The sequence below is a fragment of the Callorhinus ursinus genome, unplaced genomic scaffold (genome assembly GCF_003265705.2).
Source record: "Callorhinus ursinus isolate GAN/ISIS: 27379988/994484 unplaced genomic scaffold, GSC_fseal_2.0 scaffold24, whole genome shotgun sequence".
In the NCBI taxonomy this organism is placed as follows: domain Eukaryota; kingdom Metazoa; phylum Chordata; class Mammalia; order Carnivora; family Otariidae; genus Callorhinus; species Callorhinus ursinus.
Window position 1 is genome coordinate 7,698,689 of NW_027397086.1, and position 26,741 is coordinate 7,725,429.

Sequence of the window (26,741 nt, forward strand, 5' to 3'; positions counted from 1 at the left end):
TAAAAGTGCTTTGTTGGTAATTCCCCAAAATATCAGGTTATCTTCAGATGGTGAAAGGCTTTTATTTTCTTTTGCCCCTTTTTCCATTTTCTAAATTTGTTACTGTCGTTGTGCATTAGCTTCATAATCAGGGTGGGGAGGAAGATTTCTTAGGAAAAGCAAGCTCTTACTAAATTTGAATTCTAGTGGTTAACTCCTATTTTTAAAAATGTCGAGAAGTAGGTATTGAATTTTATTGCTCACCTCCAACAACAGTGTCTCCGCATGTGGATTTCTTGGCTCTGAAGTTTTGGTTTGCTTGTATTGCAGTTGACCGCCTGCATCCACGGGGCCGCCGCCATGCTGTACCCCATGTTCTGGCAGCACGTGTACATCCCCGTCCTGCCTCCACATCTGCTGGACTACTGCTGGTAAGGCTGCTGCTTACTCCGTCCCCTGCTTTCCCTTCTCCAGCACCTACTGAGGACATTAGGGCTGCCCCTCATAATGCATTTGGTGATTAAACTGAAACTACTAACTTCAAAACGAGGTGAATTTTAGACCAGGTGATTGCATGGCCCTTTTGTTTCCAAATGGCTTTCAGCTATGCCATGGCGTTCTGCAGAGTTCAAGGCCGTGGATCTTTTCCCATCTCTCACTTTGGAGAGACCAAAGCACCACGTAGTGGTGTGATATTTTTTTTTTTTTTTTCTTTTTCCCCCAAGATGGATTGGAGCCTGGTGAAAACAGTTGGGGTCCCTGAGGTCTTCAAGTTTCAGCCATACCCTGGCACATTCTGTAGGACTCGTTTTCAGCTGTGGTTTGGGCGTACAAGCCAGACTTCAAAACCCTCTGCAGTTTTTTGATGGGAGTTTCACTGTTGAGGGAAATGTATTTTAGTGGAAGGAAGGCAAGTGGCTTTAGTGTCAGCTCTACCACCTTGGTCAAGTCCCTTGGCTTAAGACTTTGTTTCCTCATCTGCAAAATGAAGTTGTTCCATATGTAATATATAAAGATAAATGATACAGGAGATGAAGGGACACGATGTAGAAAAGCTGGCTCGTGGTAAGGGCTCAGTAAATGTTTCCGCAGATATATTGTCACTATCTGTCCTCGATAGATTACCAAGAAAGACTGTGTAACGGATTTGGATCTGTTTTCTTTCTGAATAATTTCTTTCTCTAGCATAATGTGATTAAAGACATTGTCTCCAGACAGCTCAAGTCAGCAGTTGTTGATAAGGGAGCACTGTACATATGTGGGTAAAGGTACTGCCTGCCAGAAATTAAGAGCTTCAGGAGAAAGGGACCCATTGAGGGGTCACAGCCCTGTCACTTAAAAACAGATGATTTTAGGACATTTACCATCAGGTCAGTCATAATCTTTGCTGGGTTCTTCCAGCCCATTTTGCAATCCTGTCACTTGAGATGGTTCGCTGAAGTAGCCAGATTGTCCTGGGAGCTTAAGGGTGTTCTGCAGTACTCCTAGTTTGAATGTGTTGGGCTCACTCTCATCCCAAGAAGCAGTGTATACAACCAAGATGTAGCTCAGGGCCATCAGGTGAAAATCAGTGGCCCTCTCCAGTGCATAGCACTAAGTGAATCAGCTCATTTCTCTCTCAATTATGTATCTTTCTTATCAAGGTAGCTGTTCTTATTTGTGCCTTTCTCCCACTTCCTATGAAATTAAGGGACTAATCCTCTGCTTAGACTTGCCGCTTCCTTTTGAGCTTCTAAACCAGCTACCTTGGTTTTTTCCATACTGCCATGTGTCTCAAAGGAGAGGACCATGTTTGCTATCCAGTAGTGTTTGTTGTTGTTTGAATGAAAGACTGGGGGGCTGGGTGGAGGAGGACACCGACACTCAGACAGGAAGAAGGAGAGAGGGGCGTGGGAGGGGGGAAGAAACAGACAGAGGTGGAGGAGGGTAGTGAGAGGAATAGACGGAAAAGGTAGAAAGGGGACATATGTTCCTAAGACAGACTCACAGTGATTCCCAGTCCCCTTAGCACATGGAAGCCTGCTGCCAGCCCCAACATAGAACACTCTCCTAGACACCTACCCCCACACAGGCACGTGGCCCCCATACACTCTCTCTCTCTCTCTCTCTCTCTCTCTCACACACACACACACACACACACGTCCCTTCCCTTTGCACACGTCTGTGATCCCCCCATGGAGAGACACCCACCCTGCACACCTCACCTCAGACATGTGCTTTAAGAGGAAACCTTAGAGTTTTCCCTGGAAAAGACTCACCTGTGTGTCTTGATGCTGCACTTCAGATGGGAGCACAAATGGGCTTCTGTGTGCAGGTATTGGTAGGACCTGGCAGCGTCATTGTAGTTTCTCTGCCTCCCAAATAGTACGACTTTATTATTCTATTATTTCAAAAGCTTTGGTTGCTAAATTGTTAGCTAGCTTAAAACTAGCAGCTTACATTCCCAGAACTGTGCAGAGAAAAAGGCTTTGTCAGTTCCAGTGGTAACAATAGCCGCCAGAGTTGAACATCTCCTGTGTCCCAGTCTGTGATCTCACTTAATTCTTCTAGCAACCCTGGGAGGTGGGTATCATTAGCTCCATTTCACAGATTGGGAGACCAAGGCCCCAAGAAGTTTAGTAACTTGTTCCAATATAGATATCATTGTATTGTATGATTCCGTTTTTATAAAAACAAACGTGTGTCTATAAAACACAAAAAGGTGTGTATACATATGTAGATGTATGTAGATGTATGTGTGTATATGTATATTTGTGTGTACACACACACACACACACACACAGGCAGAGATCTAAGAGGAAACACACCACAGTGTTAGCAGGGTTTGTGATGGGGAGGAGGGAGAGGAACTCAGTGTGATTTTTATTTTATTTTGTTCTATGTTATTCTGTTTCTACAACAAAAAAGTATGGTTTCTATACTTGAAAAGTTTCATTTTAAAAAATCAGTATTCTAGCCAGTTGTTCTTTCCAGCCCTCCTTTCTTGTTTGCTTAAAGGATTTATTGGCTGTTTTGCTCTTCTCCTGTGGAAGGTGATCCGAGATCCTCTTTCCAACTTCCTCTCTAACCCCACCCCTCTCCTGAACTGTGTCATCAGCCTGCCCAAGAGCGATGATGCTGGCGGGTCTACCTTAGAAGGGAAGACCCGACAGTTGAAGGCTCCTAAGTCCTTGTCAACCCCAACTTCCACTCCAAAAAAAGCTAAGACTTGTATTTTTCAGAGCCTGAGTGGGTTTTGTGACTAGGCTCCATCTTGGAGGTTTCTGTGTATATGATAGCAGTCCCTCTCCTGGTCTCTTGTTTTCACAAAAGAACTTTTTTGACATTTGACCAAAGGATGATTACAGGCCAGTGGAGATTGGTATCTGTTTATTAACTACAAGATGTTAAGAATGTGGAAATAAAAGACCCCCAAGAGAAAAAACAGATCTTCCATTCAAGGCTTGATTTGATCACCTTCAGCCTGCTACCAACTGCTTTGGTCAGAAACTACAAATGTCATGAAATTTGAGTCAATGCTAATAACTTTATTCTATTGTGCTCGGTGACTTTCACCACTGTTGAGTTTAATCCTTGGTGGTAAGAGCCAGCAGGGATAACTAGCATTTTAAGTAAAGTGCTAGGAGCTTGAAACATGTAAATTTGAAGGAGGTTTGTTCCTCTGCAGATGTTTTAAATGTTAAGTATGTCCCCATGCAGGGGATACACGAAATGGAATCTGAAAACTATTATCTCCTGTAGAAATGAACTCTCAATTTACTCACTGCACAGGAAGGGCAGATTCTAGTCATTTTCACTGCCAGCAGGTGCCCTTTCTATGCATAATAGACTTCGAAAGTGTAATTAACACATGAGGACCACTGCTGCCAGTTTTTCTTCAGGTACATGCTGCTAGGGGTTTTCAGGACAACAGTGTAGGCTGTGAGAGCTTTTTACATTGCACTTGAAGATGAGGTGTTCATTGACTTCTGGACAAAGACATGTTAAATGGGGCTGAGTCCAGATCCTGCTGTTGGTATCACAAGTCATGGTCCTTGGGCCCAGAGACCCCAAGAGCTATAGAATACAGCCTTGGGTAGAACAGAGGCCAGTAGAGCAAAGCTCTGGGCCGCGGTGAATAAATGGAAAGTATGATGCCGAAAACCTCACAATTATGTGGAAGACTCTAATTGCACATTCACAAATACAGCAACCAATTATCTGAGTTAACTTTAATTAGAGTTATAATCACAGATTTTAATTATCTGAATAAATCCGTTTAGTACAAATGGTCTGCCCTAAATATTTCCCAAATTAAATTTTTCAAATCCCTTCCCATTTTTGGAGAGGATGGTAGAGAAAGTGCTGCCTGGGCTTTGGATTCAGACAAACCTGGATTCAAATCTCAATTTTGTCTCTTATTAGCTGTGTAACAATTAAAAATCTATTTTATCTCTTTGACTTGCTGTATCTTTTTCTGTAAAGTGGGTTTAATTTACCTACTTTGAAGAGTGGCTTTAGAATTTGAGAGACTGGTCATCAAGTGGCAAACAGGGGCCATTTAGTAAATGGTGGTTGCTCTTATCATGGTTATTATAAACATGGGACATGGATTTTGGTTTCCAGAAGATTTAACTCACATCAAACATTCTTACTTCTACTGCCTTGTGAGCTCAGGGGAAAACTTTGTAATTCATCTTTTCTTTTTACCCCTCAGATTGTTTTTATTTTGATTTTTTTTTTTTATTTAACTTGAGTTATTGTATGGTTGTTTTCATTTGCAGCTGTGGCATAAGAATGAAAAGAAAAGAAACAAAAGCAGATGGCAGAGAAAACGAAAGGAGTAAGACATTTCCAGCCCTTATGAATATTTAAAAACATGTGCTGCTGGTTCCTTTCTACTTTAGATCTGTACCATTTTCTTGACTTTGAAAGTGAAAATGAGAATGTTGCCTACCTTGGCTGATGGCAGCCCTGACCTTGGCCGGTGTTGGGAGGGCCTGCCCATTTCTGGGACAAAGGGATTAACTTGCTGATGAGAATCTGCGTTTCCCTTCATTATCATAATCACCATCTATTGAGTAGTGTGTGTGTCATACTCTTTATAAATATTATTGCAAATCTTCAAAATCAAACCCTAAATAATATTTCATTATTAGCTCCATTGCATAGATTAGGAAATCGAAGCTCAGGGAGGTTTAGTGACTTAAACCACTGTCACACAGCTAAGAAATGGTAGAGCCTGCATTTAAAATGTAAGGCCATCTGATACTAAAGCTTTCCTTACTAATATCCTCCAGAGTTTTAGAGAATAAGTTGTACCCATCACCGAGATTTGGTGAAAAAAACTTTCATGTAGGCTTCTTGATGACTTACGTTTTTCATTCAGAAAATATTTGTAGAGCACTTACTATACACCGGGCACTATGCTAATTAAATGTTGCTAATAAAGGGTCCCAGTAGAAACCATGTGGTATTTCCCATGTAAATTCCTTTTTCTGCCTTACTCTTCAGAAGTAGTCCTAAATAAGGACTACAATACAAGTCAGTTCCCAAATTGCATTGCATATTTGGGTTATTCTGGACACTTGTTAACATGCCTTTGTGACAAAATATTTCCAGAGCAGATCAGGGCAAGTTCATGCTGTCCCCCAAAGGCCAGCCAGATCAAGAGCCAAGTTTGTAGCTAACTCCTGATGCTCTTGAGGACATGGTTGAACCAAAAATTATATCCTGTGTGTACAGTTAAGGTTTGAATTTTGCAGTTGTGTTTGTAAAATGCATTGTATCTCCTGACTCTGGAAACCATTCTTCCACTCAGAGTGGGCATGCTCAGATTCTGTGTGAGAGATACTAGTTCTAGATTCTTTATCCATGTTGCCTGTTGGGTTCTCGGTCAATCCCCACATGCTGCATCATGTATTCCATCTAGAGTGTTTAGCAAGCAGTCTGAAATATGCCTGATCGCAGGGTGCAGAGTCCATGTGGTGTAGGGGCATCAGTCTGGACAAAGCTATGAAGTGACTTCTGGATGACTGGGACTGAGTCCGGTCTAATCTCTCTCTTCATCAATGCAGTGATTTTGCATAGAGAATAAATTGATGCTAAAGTTAGTGGGATTATTGATATTCTTAGTGACAGAAATAGAAATCAATGAAGTGTGGTACGATGGAAACAGAAAAACCTGGCTTTGGTTCTGGCTTCCCCATTTACTAGCTTTGAGGTCACTGAACCTCTCTGAGCCTCCTTTCTCTTCTGTCAAACATGAATAGTAATTACTACTGACACAAAATAGGTGTTCCATAAATAGTAGATACTATTTTTGTTAATTAATAACTATATATGTGTGTATATATATACACATAAATATGTATGTGTATATATATGTATATATATATGTCTAATGTATATATACATATATATGTATGTGTATATACATATATAGTCTGTCTATTAATGCGAATATATATAAATGACCCAGCAAAATCCATTTGAAATACACGACACCCAGGTAAAATGGAAGTAGATTACGTAGACAGGTGTGGCTAAAATTCTCCTGTATATACCAAAATCTGGGCTATGTAGGTTTTGTTAAAGATTGAATTCCAGGGTGCCTGAGTGGCTCAGTTGGTTAAGCGACTGCCTTCAGCTCAGGTCATGATCCTGGAGTCCCGGGATCGAGTCCCGCATCGGGCTCCCTGCTCAGCAGGGAGTCTGCTTCTCCCTCGGACCCTCCCCCCTCTCATGCTCTCTCTCTATCTCATTCTCTCTCTCAAATAAATAAAATCTTAAAAAAAAAAAAGATTGAATTCCAAGTGAGCAAAAACTGTCATTTCCATTTTGTAGCAAGTATTTATGAGTGCCTCCTATGTCCCTGGCATTGGGCACAGGAAGATAGGAGCTTATCTGTAGATGGTCCCTGATCTGATAAAACACTCCTTCACAGAAGAATTCAGGTGTCCCGGCAAGAGTAGGAGGACAAATTTTTTCAGCTAAGAAGCAGCAAGGGACCAGGTCCAATGCTCAGGGGGCGGAAGCACTGCAACAGGTGCTCCTCTGGGAGCAGTAGTAGAAGGTATGGACCAGGATTTCAGTTTCAGACAGCAGAAGGAAGGAAGTTGGGTCTGTGGTGGGCCTGACGGGCAGGAAGTGTATAAACAATGTGTGTTGGTTGAACAAAGGGAAATTCTAATTTCCAGGTAAATCCCTTAGTAAGATTTGGCTAAACTTGACCCTGGGGTTTGAACAGGGAAGCTGAGTAGTAGATGAGTTAAGTTTCAGGTCCAAATCCTGGCTCTGGTCCCACCGAATTCATGTCTTTGGGTGAATCACATAACCTCTCTGAGCCTCCCGTTTCCTCATCCCCAAGAGTGTAGCTAAAAATATGTTGTCTATGAAAAGCCTGGCATCTAAAAACTTGTTTGGTGTTGACAGTCACTACATTTAAATGCCCCTCCATTTCCTTCAGCACCCAAAGCCAAGGATGCCAAGAGCCTTTGGAGGAAGTTTTGGACAATTTATGAGTAAACTGTCTTCCTGGTGGAAAAATGGCAGAGAGAAGAGACTGGGAGCTCTTTGCATTATCTGTGCTATAGATTACATAGGAATCTGTATTGATACTGTAGATTCTATAGGTTCAAGTTCTCCATTTTTTTAAATTCACATGTAATTCCTATACTGCAGCACTTAACCTTTTTAAAAGTGTACGATTCTGTGGGGTTTTTGTGTATTCGCAGGGTTGTGCAACCATCACCATTAATTCCAGACCCATTAGATTTTGAGTACAATCTTTATTGTTAGTAAGGTAATTGGTCCTTATTTAAAAATAGACATTTTTTAACCTTCCAGAAGCATATATGGCAGAAAGCAAATGTTCTGTGAAAATGAGTAGGCCGTGTAGGTGGTTGGCATCAGACCCTTAACTTGGTCCCTCCAAGGTGCCCCTGATGACACAGATGCTAGGTGTGCAGCAAGACAGCCGTCATCCAGCCTCAGCGTTGCATGCCCACAATGGTGCAGAGACTTGCAGGGTTAGAGAAGACATAGTGCCCCTCTACCATGGGAATGGCCCTTCCCCAGTTGGGGATGGTGGCTGTTGGCTCACCGACCCACCCTTTGGGTAGCTCTCCTGATGGCAGCTTACCCACCCTGTGGGCCCACCACCTCCTCTGCTGCTGCATCTACATCTGAGTGTCAGAACCTGGCCTGCTGGTCTCACCTTGCTGGGCCCAGTCCTGCTGCCTGATGTGACAGGGGGCAACACAACTTGCCTTCCTTGTCCTAGTCTCTGACTAGCCTGCATGGAGCATGGCTGGCCCTGACCTCTGCTTATACAACCAAGCCTTTGCCTGGCTTTCCATTTCTTGAGACACATTCAGTATGTAATTCCTCACTCCTCCCTGACCTGGAAACCTGTCTTGGACCCAAGACTTAGAAAACTGTGGAATTTGTATGGCACAGTGTGGTGGTCTCTATAGCAAACATTCTAGACGTGTTCCTGGTCACTGACAGCGCAGGAGCTACAGACCATGTAATGCAATCATGCCTCAGCAGGGGAGGTGCCTTACCTAATGGCAGGACTTTTGGCATGAGCGTCCCTGCCTCTCTCAGTTGTTGACCCAGGGTAGAGTACATGAAGCCACCAACACAGTGTTAGCCTCAGAGCGATCTTTCAACGAAATGGGTTTGTTCTTACCCTTAAACATTTGAAAGACTGAGGCTAGGCTAAGAAGTAACTGGATGCTGTGCATCTTGGCATGTGACATAGCTTAGTCCTAGAAAAACAAAAAGAACTCTTTCCCTCTTTTTAAACTTTTACATTTGGGGGGCGGTTTACTTTCTTTTGATTTATCCATAAACCTCTTTCTTTCTCTCCTCATTTCTTTCTTCCCTCATTCATTCCTGCATTTCTATGAGACTCTCATGGGTGGCTGGTGGCTCACAACTTGAGACTTCCCTTTGCAGCTGGCTCTGGCTGTTATGGTTCTCATTGAACTCCCTGGGGCAATAGAGAGCCCTGTCTCCTGACCTTTTCTCTGTGATTAACTTCTCCTGCTACAGTGGTCTTAGCCATGGAGCCCTTCCTGATGTTTTTCAAGTATGTCTCCTTCCGGTAGACTGAGGAGGCACAAAAGGGCGGACCACTTCAGGCTTTGATGTTGACCTTTCCAGGTTTTCATTCAGGCCTTATCTTTGTAGCTCATGTGTTCATTTAGGTTGGGTTCGGGGGCTTGGAGCTCTGGAAGGCATCTCCCCCAAGCCCCAAGGTTACCCCAGGAAGCCATAGGGCCCACACTGAGAAGGGCACTGTACCCTGTCCCCCGCCCTCCACGCTTCAGCTGCAGCAATAGACATGTGTCGCATTAGCAAACCATCCCCAGTGCCCGACCCCGTGCACACCCCACTGCCCCACAGTTGTGAGCCCTGTATGCTGGCTCCCAACAGCACACATGGAGGCTAGGCAGTCTGTGCCTCCTCTCCCAATCTAGAATTGCTCCTGTCCTCTCATGGGTCCTCGTCCCAAGCTATTGCTCATAAATCAGGGAGGGCCGGGTGGAAACCAGGCACAGAGTTAAGTACTTTTTCCCCTAAGAAAACTGTGATTAACTCATGGCATTTGTACCCCTTCTGCTTTTCAAGCCGTATTTTCTGCCTCTCACCAGCTGTGACCTTTGTCGAGTCACTTAACCTGTTTGAGCCATAGATGCCTCTGTAAATTGTGGAGCTCAGGCTTTCAAGACTGCTGCCACAATGAAACGAGGTCACCTCAGGTCCGCCCCGCAGCACTTGTGTGTTTCCTTTACCTCAGTGCACACACATACACTAACACGCTTATTTCATGTCTGCTGTTGGCTGTAAGCTCCGAATAGGCGGGGACCTGCGCCATTTGCTGTGTGCTCTATCCCCAGCCCTTCCGTGATGCCTGACACACAGTCATACTTGTCAGTGGTCGGACCAGCAGATGCACGACACTGAGCATATAACAGATGCACCATAAGATGTTCGTTTTCTATTTCCCCTCCCCAGTTGCCTTTTTCAAATCCAAGCTCCTGAATGACCAGCTGATTTTTCTCTCTGGACACCATGAAGCCTATTATAATCCCGTTTCTCCCTGGAGTGCTCAGAGCCAAATTTGTGGCCCTCACAGCAGGTGTGCAAGAAACCTCCCAGCACACAACTAGAGCACCAATTTCACCCCGGCTTGCCTTTCTTCCTTTTGCCCTATTTCTTTTCCTGCTCTTGTTACTGCATTAAATTGCTTTAAATCTTACTTAGAACAAAAAATACCCATTCATTTAAGCTAGTAAGGCAAACAGTTTTATTCTATGAAGTATCCACTTGCTGTTTGCTTTTTCAGTTACAATTGTCAAATAATTGTGTTTTTTTTTCCTTAAGGTAGCATAATGGTTAAGAGAATATTAAGCAAGAGTAGTATACGAGACTTTGAAGTAGAAGGATTTGAGCTGGAATCACCATTAACTGTGACCATGGGCAGGTTTCTGGGAATCCTTTTTTTAATCTATAAAATGGATGGTATAAATAGGATTATTTGGGGATTAAATGAGATAAGGTGGCTAAAGCCTGCTGCACAGCCCTTGGTGTCTGGTGCGCACTCAGTATGTAGCAGCCCCGCTGTCGCTGTTCTTCCGTGCTCAGCACGTGGTTGGCTCTGCGAACGGAAAACCGTTCGGCTCTCCTGTGACTGACAGTCTAGGAGAACCATGCAAATGTACATGTGCTTTCTGCCAAATGGGCAGCCCACACAAAAGCCTCTAAAAAGGGAGGTGTTTGCAACCACTGGGGTTACGTGAGAAGCGGCGCTCTGCTCTGATGGGCAGCAGAGGTTCAGAAGCCTTGAAGGAGAAGGGGTTGGGGCCCAGGGACACCGTCTGAGGAAGGGCTCAGAGAGAAATTTAGGACAGGAGGATTCCTATGGTGTGGGGAGGCGGGAAGCTGGGTGCTTAGACATGATGTGACGGGGCCTACGACTTGGCATAGCTGCTGGCCAGCCCTCAGCACGCGGAGTAGGGACAACCTCATCTCCTTTCCCTCCTCCTTCCACCGGCCGCACAAAGGCTGGACTTCCGGGAAACAGTGTGCTCGTTTTGTCTCAGCAGAAAGGACCTGGGTTCTAGTCTGTTCTGCCATTGACGAGTTGTGTGACCTGCGTGACCTTCATTTCTTCATCTGTATGATGCTGGTAGCAGTTGTACCTGCCTCACACTGTTGTGGTGAGGGTCTGTGGAGAGGATGCCCGTTGAGCCCCTAGTCCAGTGCTGGCTCTTTGCAGGTGTGCAGTAGACAGTGGCTGCTGGGCCTGACTCCCTGTGCACACCAGCCAGGATATCGGCCTGCCCGCCGTCCATCTGGTCACTCCCAGCGAGACCAGAGCTATGATGCTGAGTGCTCTCTGACAAGATGTGCTGTGAGGTCTTTGTTGGTGCTCCTTCTCCCACCTCTTGTCTCCTTATTTCAGAGCAGAATCTACAAGGGACAAGCTGTGTTTACACTTTTGTTTCTTTTCCAAAAAAAAAAAAAAAAAAAGAAAAGCTCAAACGAAGAAGACTTCTTTCGGAGTTTTCCTTTTCTTTAAAAGTAGTGAACTGAGGAAAGACTTACGGGCTCCCCTTGGCCAGTCGGGATATGTGATTAAGGAGGTGCGTGCCTCTGAGAGGTGGACTGGGTACTGCAGCGTGTGAACTGTAATGCTGACTGTGCATTTTTATGGGGAAAAGAAAAGCAACACAGTGGACCTTCCAAGTCCCTGGGCAGCTCTTAGCTAATTCCTTACTGGGGTCAAAGAGGTGTTGCTCACCTGGGGTGGGGGCCCTCCCACCTCTCCACAGGTCCTCCCCCGCCCCTCCCTCTTTGTCCTGGGAAGCTGTATTTTATGTATTTGAGCAGCCAGTGTTCTTTTATTTCACCTGACTCTTTTCCAATTAGTAGCCACTCACCTCAGGGGAACATAATTAAGAGAGCTCTAGTTGTCTGGGGAAAGGAATTAAACAAATTGTGAATGTGCAGTAATAATGTACGGGGCTGTTAAGACCCTTAATAAGTCTGCAGAAGCCACATTCACACGGGGAGTGAGCTTGTGCGTAGAACTTACCTGTAAGAAAGTTCTCTACATCACAGGCCTGAGTTCAAGGAGGATTGGGTGAATAGCCCCCTTGGTGTACCAGCACGTCTTTTGGCTTAAGTACCGAGCGTGTGCTGTGGGACAGCCTGGGCATAGCCATCCGACAGCCCCGGGTTTGAATTACAGCTTCCCTATACTAGCTGTGTGACCTTGGGCAAGTTACTTCACCTTTCTGAGCCTGTTTCCCAGTCTGAAAATGTGGATAACAGCACACTACCTTGGAGAGTTATCTTGAGAATTCTGTGTAAATAATGCATAAAAGCAGCTGGGTTATAGTAGCTCAATAAATATTATAATGTTCCTTTTCCCCTTAATAGGATTCAAATTAAACATACCTTTCAGGCAAAGGTCATTATATTGTCACTGCCTTGACACCAGCAACAGATGTTCTTTCCTTCGCAGGGAAGAAGGAAGAAAGAATAGTTTCTGCTCTTCCAGAATGTAACTGATGAAGTCAGACAGTGCAGTAGTTCCCGAGAACGAAGGCCTAATAGAGAGCCACGCTATTCCTGCTATTCAGAGACGCACGATGGCATCCCACAGTTGCGGCCAACCACAGGGCAGTTGTGACACAGTTGTCGTGGCCTGCCTATGTATGAACTTGGTCAGAGCTGTTAATATGATCACCGCTTTAATTATGTGCACTATTGGTTCCACTCATGTTGTGGCTAATTGCCATTTAAAATGTCTCCAAAAACGCACTCGGAATCGGCTTTGAGATGCAAAGTCACCGTGAATACTGAAAGGCACCCAGAGCAGAGCAGCACGGTGTTCATTTGCTATTAGTTAAACAGATATTTGCATTGCTGTGTTCTTGAGAAGCTACAAACAAGTTCTTTGGGGGACCTAATAAAGGACGGTAGCTTCTAGATGAAGTTGGATTATGTCTTGTTACTGAGATACCCTTGGGAAAACACGCACGTTGATGACTGAATCAAAATGATGCAGGGTGGTCAAACTCCGAATGTTGAAGGAGTGTTTTAGGAATTGCTTAAACAAATGTATTTTGCTGTATTTTCCTTTTAAGGTGAGTGATCAAGAGTGATAGGTGATTTTTAAATTTTGTCATTGTAAGTGGTGAGGAAGTAACAAATTACAGTTTACTTGTGGTCTTTTGCATCCTTGGTGGTATATAAAACCAAGAGTAAAGACTGCCTTCTGAAGAAAGTGTCAAGCAACCTACTGAGCTCAGTGAGTAGAAGAGTGACAAGAGTGTGCTTGGTGTCAGCAGCACATGTGCCTGACGATGCATAGCAAGCACCTCACGCTCATAATGGAGTCTCGACTGTCCTCACCAGGGCTTTGCCAGGTATCCCTCAGAACCAGGGCAGGAACAAGAAATCATTCTTTGGGTGCTAAGCAAATGGGTCCAGTGGGACCAGCCATGTCAGGGCCTCAGAGAGAACCCATCTGGACATGAGAAGTTACTGAGCCTACCGTGTGCTACTCCTGTAACAGGCACTTCATGGGTTATCTCCAACCCTTGCAACAGTCCTGGAAGATTTCCAGTGGGGCAGGTCCTGCACTTTTAGGAAGCACTTTGCCAAAAAATAACAAAAGATGTAAAAAAAAGAAAAAACAAAACAAAAAAACCAACAGCGCACACACACACACACACACAACAGCCCTGCCTCTTGATTTAGTAATTCCATGATTGGGAATTCGTGCCCATGAAGTTGTTCATTTTCATTACTGCATGACTTATAATGAAAAGTTGGAAGCGACTTAATATCTAACTCTGGAAATAGGGTGCAGCCCTAATTTACTGCATCCATACCTGGTGGAATATTACAGTCTTTAATCACAAAGATTGTAGTCTAATATGGGAGACGTTAATGTAGCCAATGAGAAAACAATAAAATATGTATGCATTCTATAATTTCGAAGGTATAAATATGTTTGTTAAATGTGGGCCAATACTGGATAAGAAAAGTGTGAAAATAAAAATAACGTTAAGGTGATGTGATCCCCCTCCCCCAAATTTCTCTTTACCATAAAAAGCCAAAGAAAAGAGGTTTCCAAAGAAAGCAAGTCAGTAGCTACAATCACTTTGAGGTTTACTGAGAATAGAAATTTTCAGAACACACCTAGAATTACCCAGTTACATATTTGCTACATTGAGATGTTAAGGAGACTCTGGGTTTCCTTTTTTTCCCCCCATTTTCCTCTCCCCACTTGGAATTTGTAATTAGTATCTTTGCAGAGCAAAATGCAGTCAATTCAGGGAAGTATTTGAGGCTTTGTAAGCAAATGATGACAGTGTAAAGGGTATTTGTCTAAATTTGCATTTATACAAAACCTGGAGCTGCTGTGATTTCGGAGTAAATGTGCTTTCAATATTTTCTAAATACAGAGCTGTTGCAGCCCTAACAGTACTTGGCTAAGAAATTGCACTTCTATGATAGGCCATAATTACCCTTTGGGAAATTATTGGGCTTAAAAAAATTGCCTACCTAATGATACCTGAAGGGTGAGTCCCACTTTGTCCCATTTTGCATCTGTAGTCACTTCTGCAAGACTCCTTTTCCTCTCTTTAAGAGTATCACTGATTTTTATTGCAGGACAAAAGGGCATGGCATTAAAACCTACATATTTAAAATTCTAGAAAACATTTCTTTTTCAGGTAAGAGCCTTTAGTTATACAGAGACTTTTGCAGTATTTATTTTCACCTCTTACACTTGTTTGAACAGTCTTTTTCTGTACATTAACTCATTTGCTGGAATTTCAGTTCTGAAATTCTAATTAAAACTCCACGTCCTTTGTCATTTGCATGATTAAACGTAGGAGCTGGAAAAGTTGATGAGATTTGGTTAAATATTATGGATTGGAGTTTTTCTCCCTTCTATGTGTTAGGTTGTGCTTCTGGACAAATTAATAAGTGGCCATTTTTCTGGAATTCTGCACTCTTCCTGCTTCCTTTCATTACATTAGGCAAGGTTCCACTAGATGAGACATTTGCAGTCTTAAGACTTCCTGCCAGGGTTCAGACTTTGTATTTTTGACATTGAAGCTGTCGCGTTCCTGAAGCTACTTAATTAGAAACACATTCATTTCAGTGTACACTGGAAAAAGCTTGGACAGCAGAGCCCGGCACACTGGGAAGTTTGAGCATTTGTGTAGCTGGCAGCTAAACTAATGGTTTACAGTTTAAGCGAAAAAAATATCATAGGGCATTTCCTTGCCCCTAGAAGCGAAGAGAAGCTGAATGTGCACAGCAGATACCTTTTTTAAAAAAGGAGAGAGGAAGAAGAAGAAAACAAAGACAAGACAACTCCACTTTCACTGCAGTTGTGTGTATAATTCTTTCTTTGGCTATTATCAAATACAAAAGTCGTCTAGAAGAATAGTTCCCAAACTGTGCTGCTAATATTCAAGTCTGTTTTACAGGCTCCCAAGATATATTACTGCTGAGATCTGTAGTAAGGAGGACATTTTATATTCTGGGGAAGGATTTTTGCTTGAAGAATTTTATTTGTTGAATGGTGATGAGGGAATTGTGCCCTCTCTTATTTTTAAATGTTTGAGCAATTTTAAAATGCACATCTGACGTTTAAAAACCTTCATTCCCTATCCATTGCTTTCAGGATAAAGCCTCAACTCCTTAGTATTCAAGTGAAAGCACACCTCTGCGTTCTCACTTCTTACCCCTCTGGTTTCCCCCACCCTGTTCCCAAGAAATGCCATCCTTACAGATCCACTTGCAGTCTCCTGGCTGCCCCAGAGGAAAGGTGCCTGGTCACCTTGACCAGAGCCAGGTATCTTTGCTCTAGGCTCACAAAATAACTTTTGCACCTTTCATAGGATGTGTTACGTACTGGAGAGACCTGGGGAAAAGGTGCCCGCTCTCTCTCTTCCTCCTGCTTCTTGACCTCTCTCCCCTACTGTCCCATCGATGGGAGGTGGGCCCAGGGATTTTAGGTTCAGTGTTATGAAAGTCAGCGTGGCCCAGAAGAAGAAACTTCAGAGTCCTCCCAGGTTTGCTGCTTCCTTCGTTTTATGGCATTAGAGAAGGGGTTTAAGCTCTCTGGGGCTATTCTCTCCTCTGTAAAATGGGGATAACGCCTACCTTATGCCATTGTTATGTGGATTAGGAAAGATGAATTTGAATTTCCTCATATAATGCTTAACCCATTTATTGGTAAGTAGCATCATAAATGATAATGTGTGAGTGCACACACACACACACACACACACACACACACACTCCTGAAACTAAAGGAAATCAGTCCATAATGCCCAGGTTTTAAGAGTTGGGTTCTCTACTCCTGCTCAGTCACTGACTTAGGGAACCATTGCCCTCCCTGTGAATGAAGCAGTTGAAAGGGGCTTAGTGAACTGTGGTGTCATTGGATGGCATGTGTGCACTTGGTGGGGGAAGGCTTGCTCGAAGTTCCTCACGTACTTAGGCCAGTCAGAATGGACAGTTAGATCACATCTCTGGATGGCAGAAGGAAACAGCAAATAAAACAATCATTCTTCACCGAAACACATCATGCCTTCCATTCAACCTTGTTAACTGCTTTTTCTGTTGTAATTGTGGCAATAATAGTTTCCATTTGTGCCAGGAACTATACTAATCACTTGACGTGTATTCTCTCTCATTCTGATCATGAGCTGCCAGTTCAATTCCAGTATCCCATTTTAAAGATGAGGCAACTGAGGCTGTGTAGTCACAGAGCTGCTCCTGAGGGATTAATGCCAAGGTCGGTGCTCTTCCCACCACCCATGCTTGCTTCTCATGCTGCCCACATTTTGAAATTCTCTGGAAGTTTCTAGGCTTGGGAACAAAATGTCACATTAGGATTTTTGTTGTGAAAGGAAATGTAACTGTGCATACGTTTATTAAAACAGTTTTTCTCCAAATAGTGAACCATCTGTAATTTTCTGTCAGAAGCAACAGAACATTAAAGCAGCTATGTGTCTCTGTTTCTCTTCACAGTGCTCCCATGCCCTACCTCATAGGAATCCATTTAAGTTTAATGGAGGTAAGTTGGCGCCTTTCCTCCCCAGATCTCTCTACTTGCGGCTTTGTTTTGCTATGTGGCAATGGAAAAGACACAGTCTCTGGATTCACAGCTCTGCACATGGGAGCATGTCGAAGCAACACCTCATATGCAGCCCCCTCCCAGGTGCACAGAGCTGAGCTTTCAGCGGAGACCCTTTCCACTGGGCTCTGGTTTCCAGTGTTTTTCTACTTTGCTTGGAGATTGTCAATTTTCATGGGTGAGGGAGTGAGGTTCAAAGAGGCAAGAGGAAGGGGTTCTTTAAGGGTTTGAATGAGGGAAGGGAAATTGCTTGCTTTTCAAAATGATGTTTATTCTAAATCACTATAACAGTATTACGTTTTCATTGTAGAGCATGTGGTATAAGGAAGTATAAAGAAAGTTAAAATTATCCACAATACCATTATTTCCAGATTCAACTACTGTTAGCATTTCATTATTCTTCCTCCTAGTCTATATTCTGTGAATATATATTTTGTATGAATGTGCATAACCGGTTGTGTGTGTGTGTGTGTGTATAATTTTATGTCTGTTTCACTTAACATTATGGCATGGGGATTTCTACATGTTTTTAATCTACTCTCAGTAATAATAATTTTTAATTTGTTGCCTGTCAGCCCACTGTTTGGATATACCACAACTTATCCATTTTCCTATTATTGTTGGACACTTAGGTTGTTTATCCTTTTCCGCTATTATAAATAGCATTTCAGTGAACATCTTTATGCATAAGGCTTTATCTGCATTTTGACTTATTTCCTTAGCACAGAACCCCCAAAGTAGAAATGCTTGGTCAAAGCTATGAATCTGGTGCCAGATTGCTTTCTGCATGGCTGTACCAATTAGATAGCAGTTCTTTTAAAGGACTTTTCTGTGCTTTTGTAAGTGCCATTGGTTCGTAGACATGAACCTTAAGCTTTTCCCTCCTCAAGAGAGAGTTTAAATTTGTACTAGAGCAAGACGGGGTGGGAGGTGGGGGGCTTGCCTGTTTTGCACAGGAGATACGCTCTCAGAGGGAAAATCTAGAGCCATGTCCGTCTGTGATGATGCTTTGCATGTCTTAAAGGAAGTGCTACTTCTCTTCTTCTGTTCCCTTCATTTCACGTCGACGAGGACCACCTGCTTCTTCACTAACTGTTGCACACTGTGCTATTGTGCTTACGAAAATGAAACAAGTTGGTTATCGAAAAACCTGTTTGTTTGACATTGAGAATCTTGATCAAAATAGACCACAGAAATCTGCTCAAATTTCTAATTTGACAGGACGGCCATGTGGCTCCTACATTCTGTTAACAGTTCCTCCTTGTCATCACCCAGCCCTGAGCACATACAGTACACAGTTTATGGACTATCTTGGATGGTGTATTTAGATCAGATTGAAGAGATTTCTTCTGTGTTTTACCTTTGTTTGTCAAGTTTAGGGGTGTATTCAAAGCTCCTGTGTGAAAAATTGAAAGCGAATCCTTTCTCGTTGACCTTTCATGCCTCCTCTTGCAGAGTTTGAAACACGAATCTAAAGACCATTTGGTCTATCAGAGTCCACAGCTCTTTCCTGCCCCTCCTCCTGCCTTCCAGACTGTTCCAGCACGGGCTTTTCAGACTCCTTTTCATGTGCCTTTACCTTCAGCATTGTCCACGTTTCTAGTCTTAGCTTGCTTTTCTTCTCCACATGCCCTCTAGTCTTCTCGCATAAGGCTTTTTGCTTCAGCTACCGAGGTAATGTCAGTGACTCTCGGCTGTGATTCTAACACTGGCGTCCCTTTCTGTGGACTTCAGATGCAAAGTTTCAAGTGCCAGTTGACTGTCACCTAATGTACTACAGATGACTCAAACTCAGACTTCCCCAAACAGTGCATTACACACACACACACACACACACACACACACAGCCTTCCGGTGCTCCCCATCCCTGTGAGTGGCACCACTGCCTGCAAAGGCACCAAGGTGGGACATGCGGAACATGGCTGAGGGCTCCTCTTCTTCAGTTCTTTCTCTCTAAGTAGTCACCACGTCTCTGACCGGGACTCTCACCCTGTTCCTTCCTCACTGCCTTCATTAATCTTCTTTCTTTGCTCTCTTGGATTCTTATGAAGCCTTCCTTGTTCATTTGATAAGCAAAATGAAGGCCTCCGTGTTCCAGACATTTGCTAGGCTGTGGAGGGATGAAAATGGAGATGAAATTCAAGGCATAGGCCCGACATTTGGTGGAGTGCCTTCTGCCTGGTCCCTGTACCTCTACGGCCCACCTCTCTCTGCCCTCCCCACATCTGGTCCATCCCTCCACCGCTGTCATGCCTCGTGTCCTCTCACTGTCCCTTGCTAGCCAGTGCTCGCAGTGATCCCTAAACACACATGCCCCCCCACACACACCCCTGTGGCTAAGCCTGCCCTTTTCCAGCCCTTCCCAAAAGTCCCCCAGTTGTCATCTTTCACTTCCTGTACCTCTTGCTCTGGATGATAGCTGTCTGCTTCTCTGTCCTCTCTGTCATCCCGAGGAGTATGAGTTCTTTGAGAACAAAGACTGTGCTCCGTTCATGTGGTGTCCTCAGCACCTAGCAGGACGCCAAGCAGGTGCTTTCTGAAAAGAAGGATTGAGTGCCTGCTTGGAAAACTGGAATTCAGAACACATTTAGAGCCTCCAATAGGCATCACTATTTCCAGGGAACCCAGCACTATAATTTTACTTAAAGATGGAGTAAACTTTTGACTTTTTATATGATTATAAGGCATTTTTGAAAAGGCCTTTTGGTAGTAAAACATGCATTGCAAAATATACATAAATTTTGAAGCTAAAATTTGAGACAGTTTTGCGTTTAGGTAAATGGGTGCAAGTCTACTCTCCTCAGCCTTTGAAGGGCTTTAAGTGAGAAGGTTCAGGAAGCACCAGGCAAGATAAACCTTAGACCTGTTTGAAATTGGGGAGGGGTTTGCCATGCTGAACTCCTGTGTGGTCAGCACTAAAAGAAAAACAGAAATAGTTGTCGCCCCGTTCTTTAGGCCAGCTAAGCCACTTTCCAGACAAAGTCGTGTTTCCTGGGTGTGCTGGGCAGCCATGAACTACCCAGTCATGGGTTTGAGTCTATCTCCTCGCGTAGGTTTCAGCTCAGACTTAGTCATTCCTTTGATTGGGTTTATCTGGTTCTATTATACCCTTCAAGGGAAAGAAATGCTTTCCTGAGATTTCTTCCAGGAACTATGGGCTGTAATGCTCAGGGAGGAGCTCATACCTGGGGCCAAAGGAAAGCTCTTTAAGGAAGGAGCTCGGGAAGGCCCATCTCCTCTCGCACACTAGTTTTCTTACTGGCAATTCAGCAAAAAGCTTATTTTTGACTGTCTTGTTATTTTTTCTTGAAAGCTATAGGCACCTTATTATGCCTTTGCATATGTGCCAGAATTTTTTAAACTTCAAATGAATGTGGCAGATGTTCATAAAAGTTTAGAAAAAGCTACCATAGGAAGACTTTTTAACCATTTTTATGACACTCAAATTTGTTGCACAAAAGGAAATATAAATTATAACCTAGTGTTCTCATTTGAAAAAAAGTTATTTTGGGGAAAGACCTCATTCTGGTCTTCCTGCTCTACCAGGATGCCCTTGCTGTGTGTTAAATGGTAACCTTGTCCCCTTAAAGAGTCTGCCTGCCTTCTAAAGTGACAAGTTTATAGTTGATCGTGATTCTTACCCCTCCTTCTGCCTTTTTATATTCTTTCTCTCATTTAAGCAAACATTAATTTGAGGCTAGTGGTAAGTTAGCAGGATAGCCAAGGCTATTGGCATAGACCTAGTTTCTTCTTGGAGAGAATGATCTTGTTAGCTGGCAGCTAGGAAGTACCGAAACGTGGCCAGATTACACAGTGGCTGTTTCCTTTCATTCTTTCAACCTCAGTTCAGTTCAGGAGACGTTTTTGCTGCCCCTCTTCTGCGCCATGGCTGGTAGCAGGTGCCAGGTCACATCTGGCTGATGGTGCTTCTCCTGTTTGTTAAATGAAGACTTTCCTTTCCAAGCCTCACAAACAATGCTTTGTGTCCAGGCCTCAGAGCGACATGAGGGATGGATGCAGGATATCATGTATGTATCATTCCTGGTGGCAGAATGCTCAGGGAGGAGGAAGGAAAGGCGACAGCCCTGGCACGGTTCCAGACGGAGGCTCGGGTTAGCCTGTAGATGCTGCTCCGCCTGTACACAGAGGCAGTGAAGGGTAGTGGTTAGAATGTGGGCTCCGGGTGCTGGCTCCCCTACTTCCTGCTTATGCGATCTTGGGAACCGTAATTGACCTCTTTACCTCTGTTGTCTTATGTATCAAGTGAGGGCAATGGCCATCTCTCCCTTAAAGGACTGTTGGGGGATCCAGTGAGATAACGCTTATTGGGTGCCTCGCACAGTTCCTGGCACATAGAGTTCAACAGAGATCAACAACCATTGCTGTTTTTATTTCCTCAATGGCCTTAAAGCCATTTACATTGATAAGCTGATGGCTTTGAATTCTGTTTCAGAGACACTTAGGTTGCCAGGCTCATCATCCTCATCACCTGGGGAAGGAAAATGTCAACAAAACTGGTTTGTGCTCGCCCTGTTGTCTCCTGGTTTGCAGTGCCAGAGAGACTATGTCAGGGATGGGAGCCGTACTTTTGTAGATTTTGAATGCACCGTCATTCCTCTGCTGGACTGCTCCCCTGCTGTAGGAATTTCAGGCATGATACTTTGTCTCTCTGTATCTTACTTTCTTCATCTGGAATAGTGGTTAGTATCCATCTTTTAGGATTGTGGTAAGGATTAAATAAGGGAGTCCTGTATGTGCCCAGCATGTCCCAGGGCCTGGTCTGTGGTAGGATGCAGTCTACATCCCCTTCTACAGGAATGTTTCGAGAGCCTTCTGCGTACCCAGGCACTGCCTCATGCGAGGAGTTCTGTATGAAATCGTGAATGTCACATAATCCCTGCCTTCACAGGGTTTTGTCTGGAGCAGATGCAGACAAGTGGAAAGTAAGTGCAGTGAATTTGGGATGCCATGGGTCTGGTAGGGCAGACACCACATCTAGCCTTGAGGGCTGTGCTTCCAAGAGGAAGCGACTACCTAAACTGAAGCCAGGGAAACTGGGAACGGCATCGATAAAGACTTAAAATGAACACCATGGAGTTTTCCAGAAAGTATGAGTAGTTCAGTATCTGACAGGAGCACAGAGCTGAAGGGAGAGGGGAGAGCTGAGGTAGGCAGGCAAGTGCCAGGCCATCCAGGGCCTTGTAAGCCTTGTTAAAGAGTTTGAACTTTATAGGGCAATGGAGAGCCATTGAAGTGTGTAAATAGGGGAGGGACATGGTCAGGCCTTCTCCTTCTGGGCCATTAGAAACTCAGTCCTTCCATATAAAATGCTTGGAAACTGCTTAACCGTGTTAATAAAGTAAATTGATATTTATAAAGATCAAGGTAATTCTTTAGTAAATTACACACCACGACCATATATATAAAATTCAGATGTGTTAGCATCCCAAACCCAAGCTTCCGAATGGCCCCTTGCTACTACGCCGTGGCAGAGGTGTTTGTGCTGATGACTTTCTTCAGGGGTTTAAGCACCACTTTTACTAGATTTTGTGTTTTCCTCCGTTTCCAAGTACTTTTTATGAATTAGATATTCTTTCTACAGCCCAGTTTGAGGATATAAATTTAGATTGTATACTAAGTGATAGTTCAGGCAGTAAGAACAGGGGGAGTGAGACCCAGAAACCAGACTCGCAGGCCCCTAGCCACCTCTCCCAGCACTGCAATGTCAGGAGGCATGTGATAGGTACATGAGGGCACGAGGCCAAGGTCACAGCATTCCTTTATGTTTCTCTCCGTTCTTTACCTGGGGAGGCTTGGCGGGAGCGTCTAGGAGCCTGATTTTGCAGATGCACCAGGTGCTTGGCACAGCACTGGGCCACCACATCCAGGGGCCAAGTTAGAGCTCTTTTTGGTCTGTGGGAGCCAGAGGCAACATTTGTGTCTGCAGTGGCTCCTGGTGTAACTGGCGGGCTTCCACACGAAAATCACAGGATTTACTTATTTACAGAAAAGAAAAATAACCTTTCTTTTTTTCCTATGCATCTCAAAGAACCCGAATTTCTGTCAAATGAGTTGGCACAGTTTTAACTCGTTTTTTTCTTTTCATTTTTCCCTCAGCATAGAAAGTCTTTAATCCTTTGTTCGCCTTTTTTTTATATACATAAATTTATTTTTACACCGTTTCATAGTGGAGAAGAGTGTTTCCTGTTTACCATTGTGCCATTTTGCTTCTTCGCAGGCCTCCACAGGTAGACAGTAATAAGATGTAGTTCACACTTGTTGATGCTGAGATTGATGGAAAAGTCTGAGCCATGATTATATTCAGATGTAACTGGTGGCTTATATATGTATCCTCACAGGAATTGAGAAATTCCATGTGAGATTTGTTAGTGCTAAATAATCCTATTCTTGCTTTATAAGAAGGTGATACTTGCAGGAAAAACTCCACCTGGTAGTTTTAGTCACAGGTTCACGGGGAGATCTTTGGCAAGAGGGGGAGAGGGTTGGGACATCTTCTGAATCCTTGCTCAGCACAAGACACTGTGCCAAGTACTTTACCCATTTTCACTTTCGAGCATTCCTCCAGATCTCCCTGCCAGGCAGGGGGTATCCGTATTTGCCAATGGGGAAGCTGAGGCTCAGGGAAAGTAATTTCTATCCAGTCCCTCCACTATGGTGGGTTTGTGAGGACCCAGAGCCTCTGCTCTGTGCACCCTCTCCTCAGGGTGTGTGGATCATGCCTAGCCCTGTCCCTGTGCTGGGCAGAGGCCCCAGCTTTGCATGAGCTTTTCCTTCTCAGGGCGGCCCCCATGCCATACACTGGGGATTGTGGTGAGGGGATGGGAGAGACGCGTCTGGCAGCCTCACATGCCTCCAGAGAAGAGATGTGAGTACACTTGTATCTGGGGCCGGGTTACTTAGCCTCTCCACGACTTCATTCTCTCCACAGTAAAATTAAGTTTATATTACCTATCTCAAGTAGTTGTGAGATTTTAGTTGATAACAGTGGATGTGAAGAGCTTTTTAAAAACACTGTATCAAGCATTATTCTTTGCAGTGAGGCGTGAAGTTTAGATCACTGGCACTTGCTTTATCATATAAAGAAAAAAGTAGTTGGACAGTAACTTGGTTTTATGGGAATTTCCTCAGCATACTATTTGTTATCATGCAGAACATCACATGTGAGTCTCTGTCACATGCACAGCATTCAGAGTGACAGTTCGGCAGCTCTGTTCAACTTAGGGCCTGAAGGAGCTCCTGCATTTTGCCTGTTGGATTTCCCCTGGAAGCGCTCTCCTCTTCCCGTGGCATCTACTTTTAAAATGAGTGTGGTTCTTAAATGTCACTTATCCTAATGTTGGAATTAGTTAATATAAAACAATTTAAAGCTCTAGTAGTAATTTATGTAATCAAAGGGAACAAGTACTTCTGGCTGATTTAAGTATCTCTTGCAGTCAGTACATTTTCAGTCTAATTTGTTGTGACTGAAATGTTCTCTTGTGAGATGAGATAAGCCTCTGTTATAGATTAGAAAAACTGAGTAATTTATGAGGGAGAATCCCAGTAAAAAATGTGAAACCATCATTGATGCTCTTGTTTGCCAATTTTCCTATCATCACTTAGCCAGTCATTATATGTAAGTTCTGCTTAGCAATGTGAAAACTGACTTCAAAGAAAATTTAGTTTATAAACTGTTACTAAGAGAAGCTTGAACTAATCAAAATCCTGTCAGATTAAGAAAAGGAGCAGCACGCGGGGACGCTGTGTAGCAGAGTGGAAAGGACTCTTGGGCTCTAGAGTTAGGTGGCCCTGGATTCAAATTCTAGCCCTACCTAACATCTAGTGAAAGTCAAGGGGACTTTATTTTTTTTTTTTCTTAAGATTTTATTTATTTATTCATGAGAGAGAGAGGGAGAGAGAGAGAGAGAGAGAGAAGCAGAGGGAGAAGCAGGCTCCCAAGGAGCAGGGAGCCCAATGCGGGACTCGATCCCAGGACCCTGGGACCATGACCTGAGCCGAAGGCAGACGCTTAACCATCTGAGCCACCCAGGCGCCCAAGTCAAGGGGACTTTAAACAAGCTCCTTTGTTGAACCAAGAGGTCAGTTTTTTTCTGGGGGGGGGGGGCGGTATTATTACTGCATCACATAGACTACTCTGTACAAAGAATTACTGTGTTGTCTTCTTAAGAGATGCCTATTCAAGGAGCACCTGGGTAGCTCAGTCGATTAAGCGTCTGACTCCTGATTTTGGTTTCATGGTTTCATGGGGCCTGGGATCGAGCTCTGCGCTCAGCAAGGAGTCTGCTTGAGGATTCTCTCTCTCTCTCTTCCTCTGCCCCTCCCTGCCCCCTGCTCTCACTCCCTCTCTAAAATAAATAAATAAATCCATTTTTTAAAAAGAGAGAGATGCCTATTGGAAATAATGATATCAACCATTGAATGAGGGTCTACCAGTATACATGGCCCTTGAGCCATATCATTTCTAATTGTCACTCTGTGAGGGGAGTATGGATTTTGCAGAGAGGATGTGATGGTTTCTCTTTGAGCCTCAGACACCTTGCTTTTAAATGGGTAGATTCCCCACTTCATAGGAGTTTTTAATGAGGAGTAAATGAGGGAACTGGTACCTGACACATGGTAGGTGCCAAATAAATGGAAGCGACTATACGTATATCAATATTATATAGTTAAAAGGCATCTACCTAAGATTGACTTTCCCCTCTTTCTCAGCCTCCTTTTGTATTTTTTAGTGAGTGACTTTTTCTAAATTGACATTAACTCAAAGGCACTCTTAACCGAGCACAACCACATGGGACTGGTGACTTCTTTTCATAAAGTCCTTCTAAGTGATTAAGGGCGGGACCGTTGTGGGAGCTCAGAGACCAGCAGTTGTGATGATTGAAGAGCCGTACCCTTGGCCTAGGCAGATCCTACTTGGAATCCGGGCACATGTGGTTTTGTTTAACACCATGCTCCGCAGACTCATGGTCCAGGTTTGTGACCATCAGACATTTGTTGTTGATAGGTGAGGTCACCACAGTAGGGGTGTTTGTCAACCAAATTAAACTTCCTCTTAATGACCTAAAATAATTGATTCGGAAGGCCTTTAAATGGGCCACAGCAAAGTGTAAGCAGGCTGAAATCTGGTATTTTCTGCACAGATTACTGCATGTTATTGTTCTGCTTCTTGGGGGAAGATATGGATGGACCATGGGCTTTTAGGGCAGGCAGTGAGCCGAAGTTTGAATCCCAGCCCCACCATTTGTCTGCGTGAGATGTGGGCTAGTCCTGCGCACGTGTGCCTTACCATCTGTGAAATGGGGCACCTGCCTTAAAACGATGACCGTTAGAAATAATGTGATTAAAATTCCACGCACCTTAGTTGACCCTCACTCAGTGATAGAGATTATTGTTAATAAAGTATTTCCACTGGGCGTCTCTGAAGAAGGTAGCTTAGTAATAATTTTGTACGAAGTGGTCAAACTCTAATGTAGTAACGTACCTTTTTTTTCCCCTGCTAAACTGATTTCTCCATAAACTGCTTTCTGTACTAAACTTAAACACCCATAGAGAAAAGTGTGACTAAAATTGGAGTCTG

General features: G+C 43.8%; 1 protein-coding gene across 10 annotated transcripts in view; it reads left to right on the top strand.

Moving 5' to 3' along the window:
- DENND1A (DENN domain containing 1A) overlaps nt 1-26,741 on the top strand; it is a 497,276-nt gene that overhangs the window by 280,161 nt on the left and 190,374 nt on the right. For all 10 annotated transcript variants that reach the window (XM_025888027.2, XM_025888028.2, XM_073905764.1 and 7 more), the window contains 2 exons: nt 310-410; nt 17,038-17,083. In XM_025888027.2, coding sequence (XP_025743812.1) covers nt 310-410; nt 17,038-17,083 — 147 coding nt within the window. The remainder of the gene's footprint in view (nt 1-309; nt 411-17,037; nt 17,084-26,741) is intronic.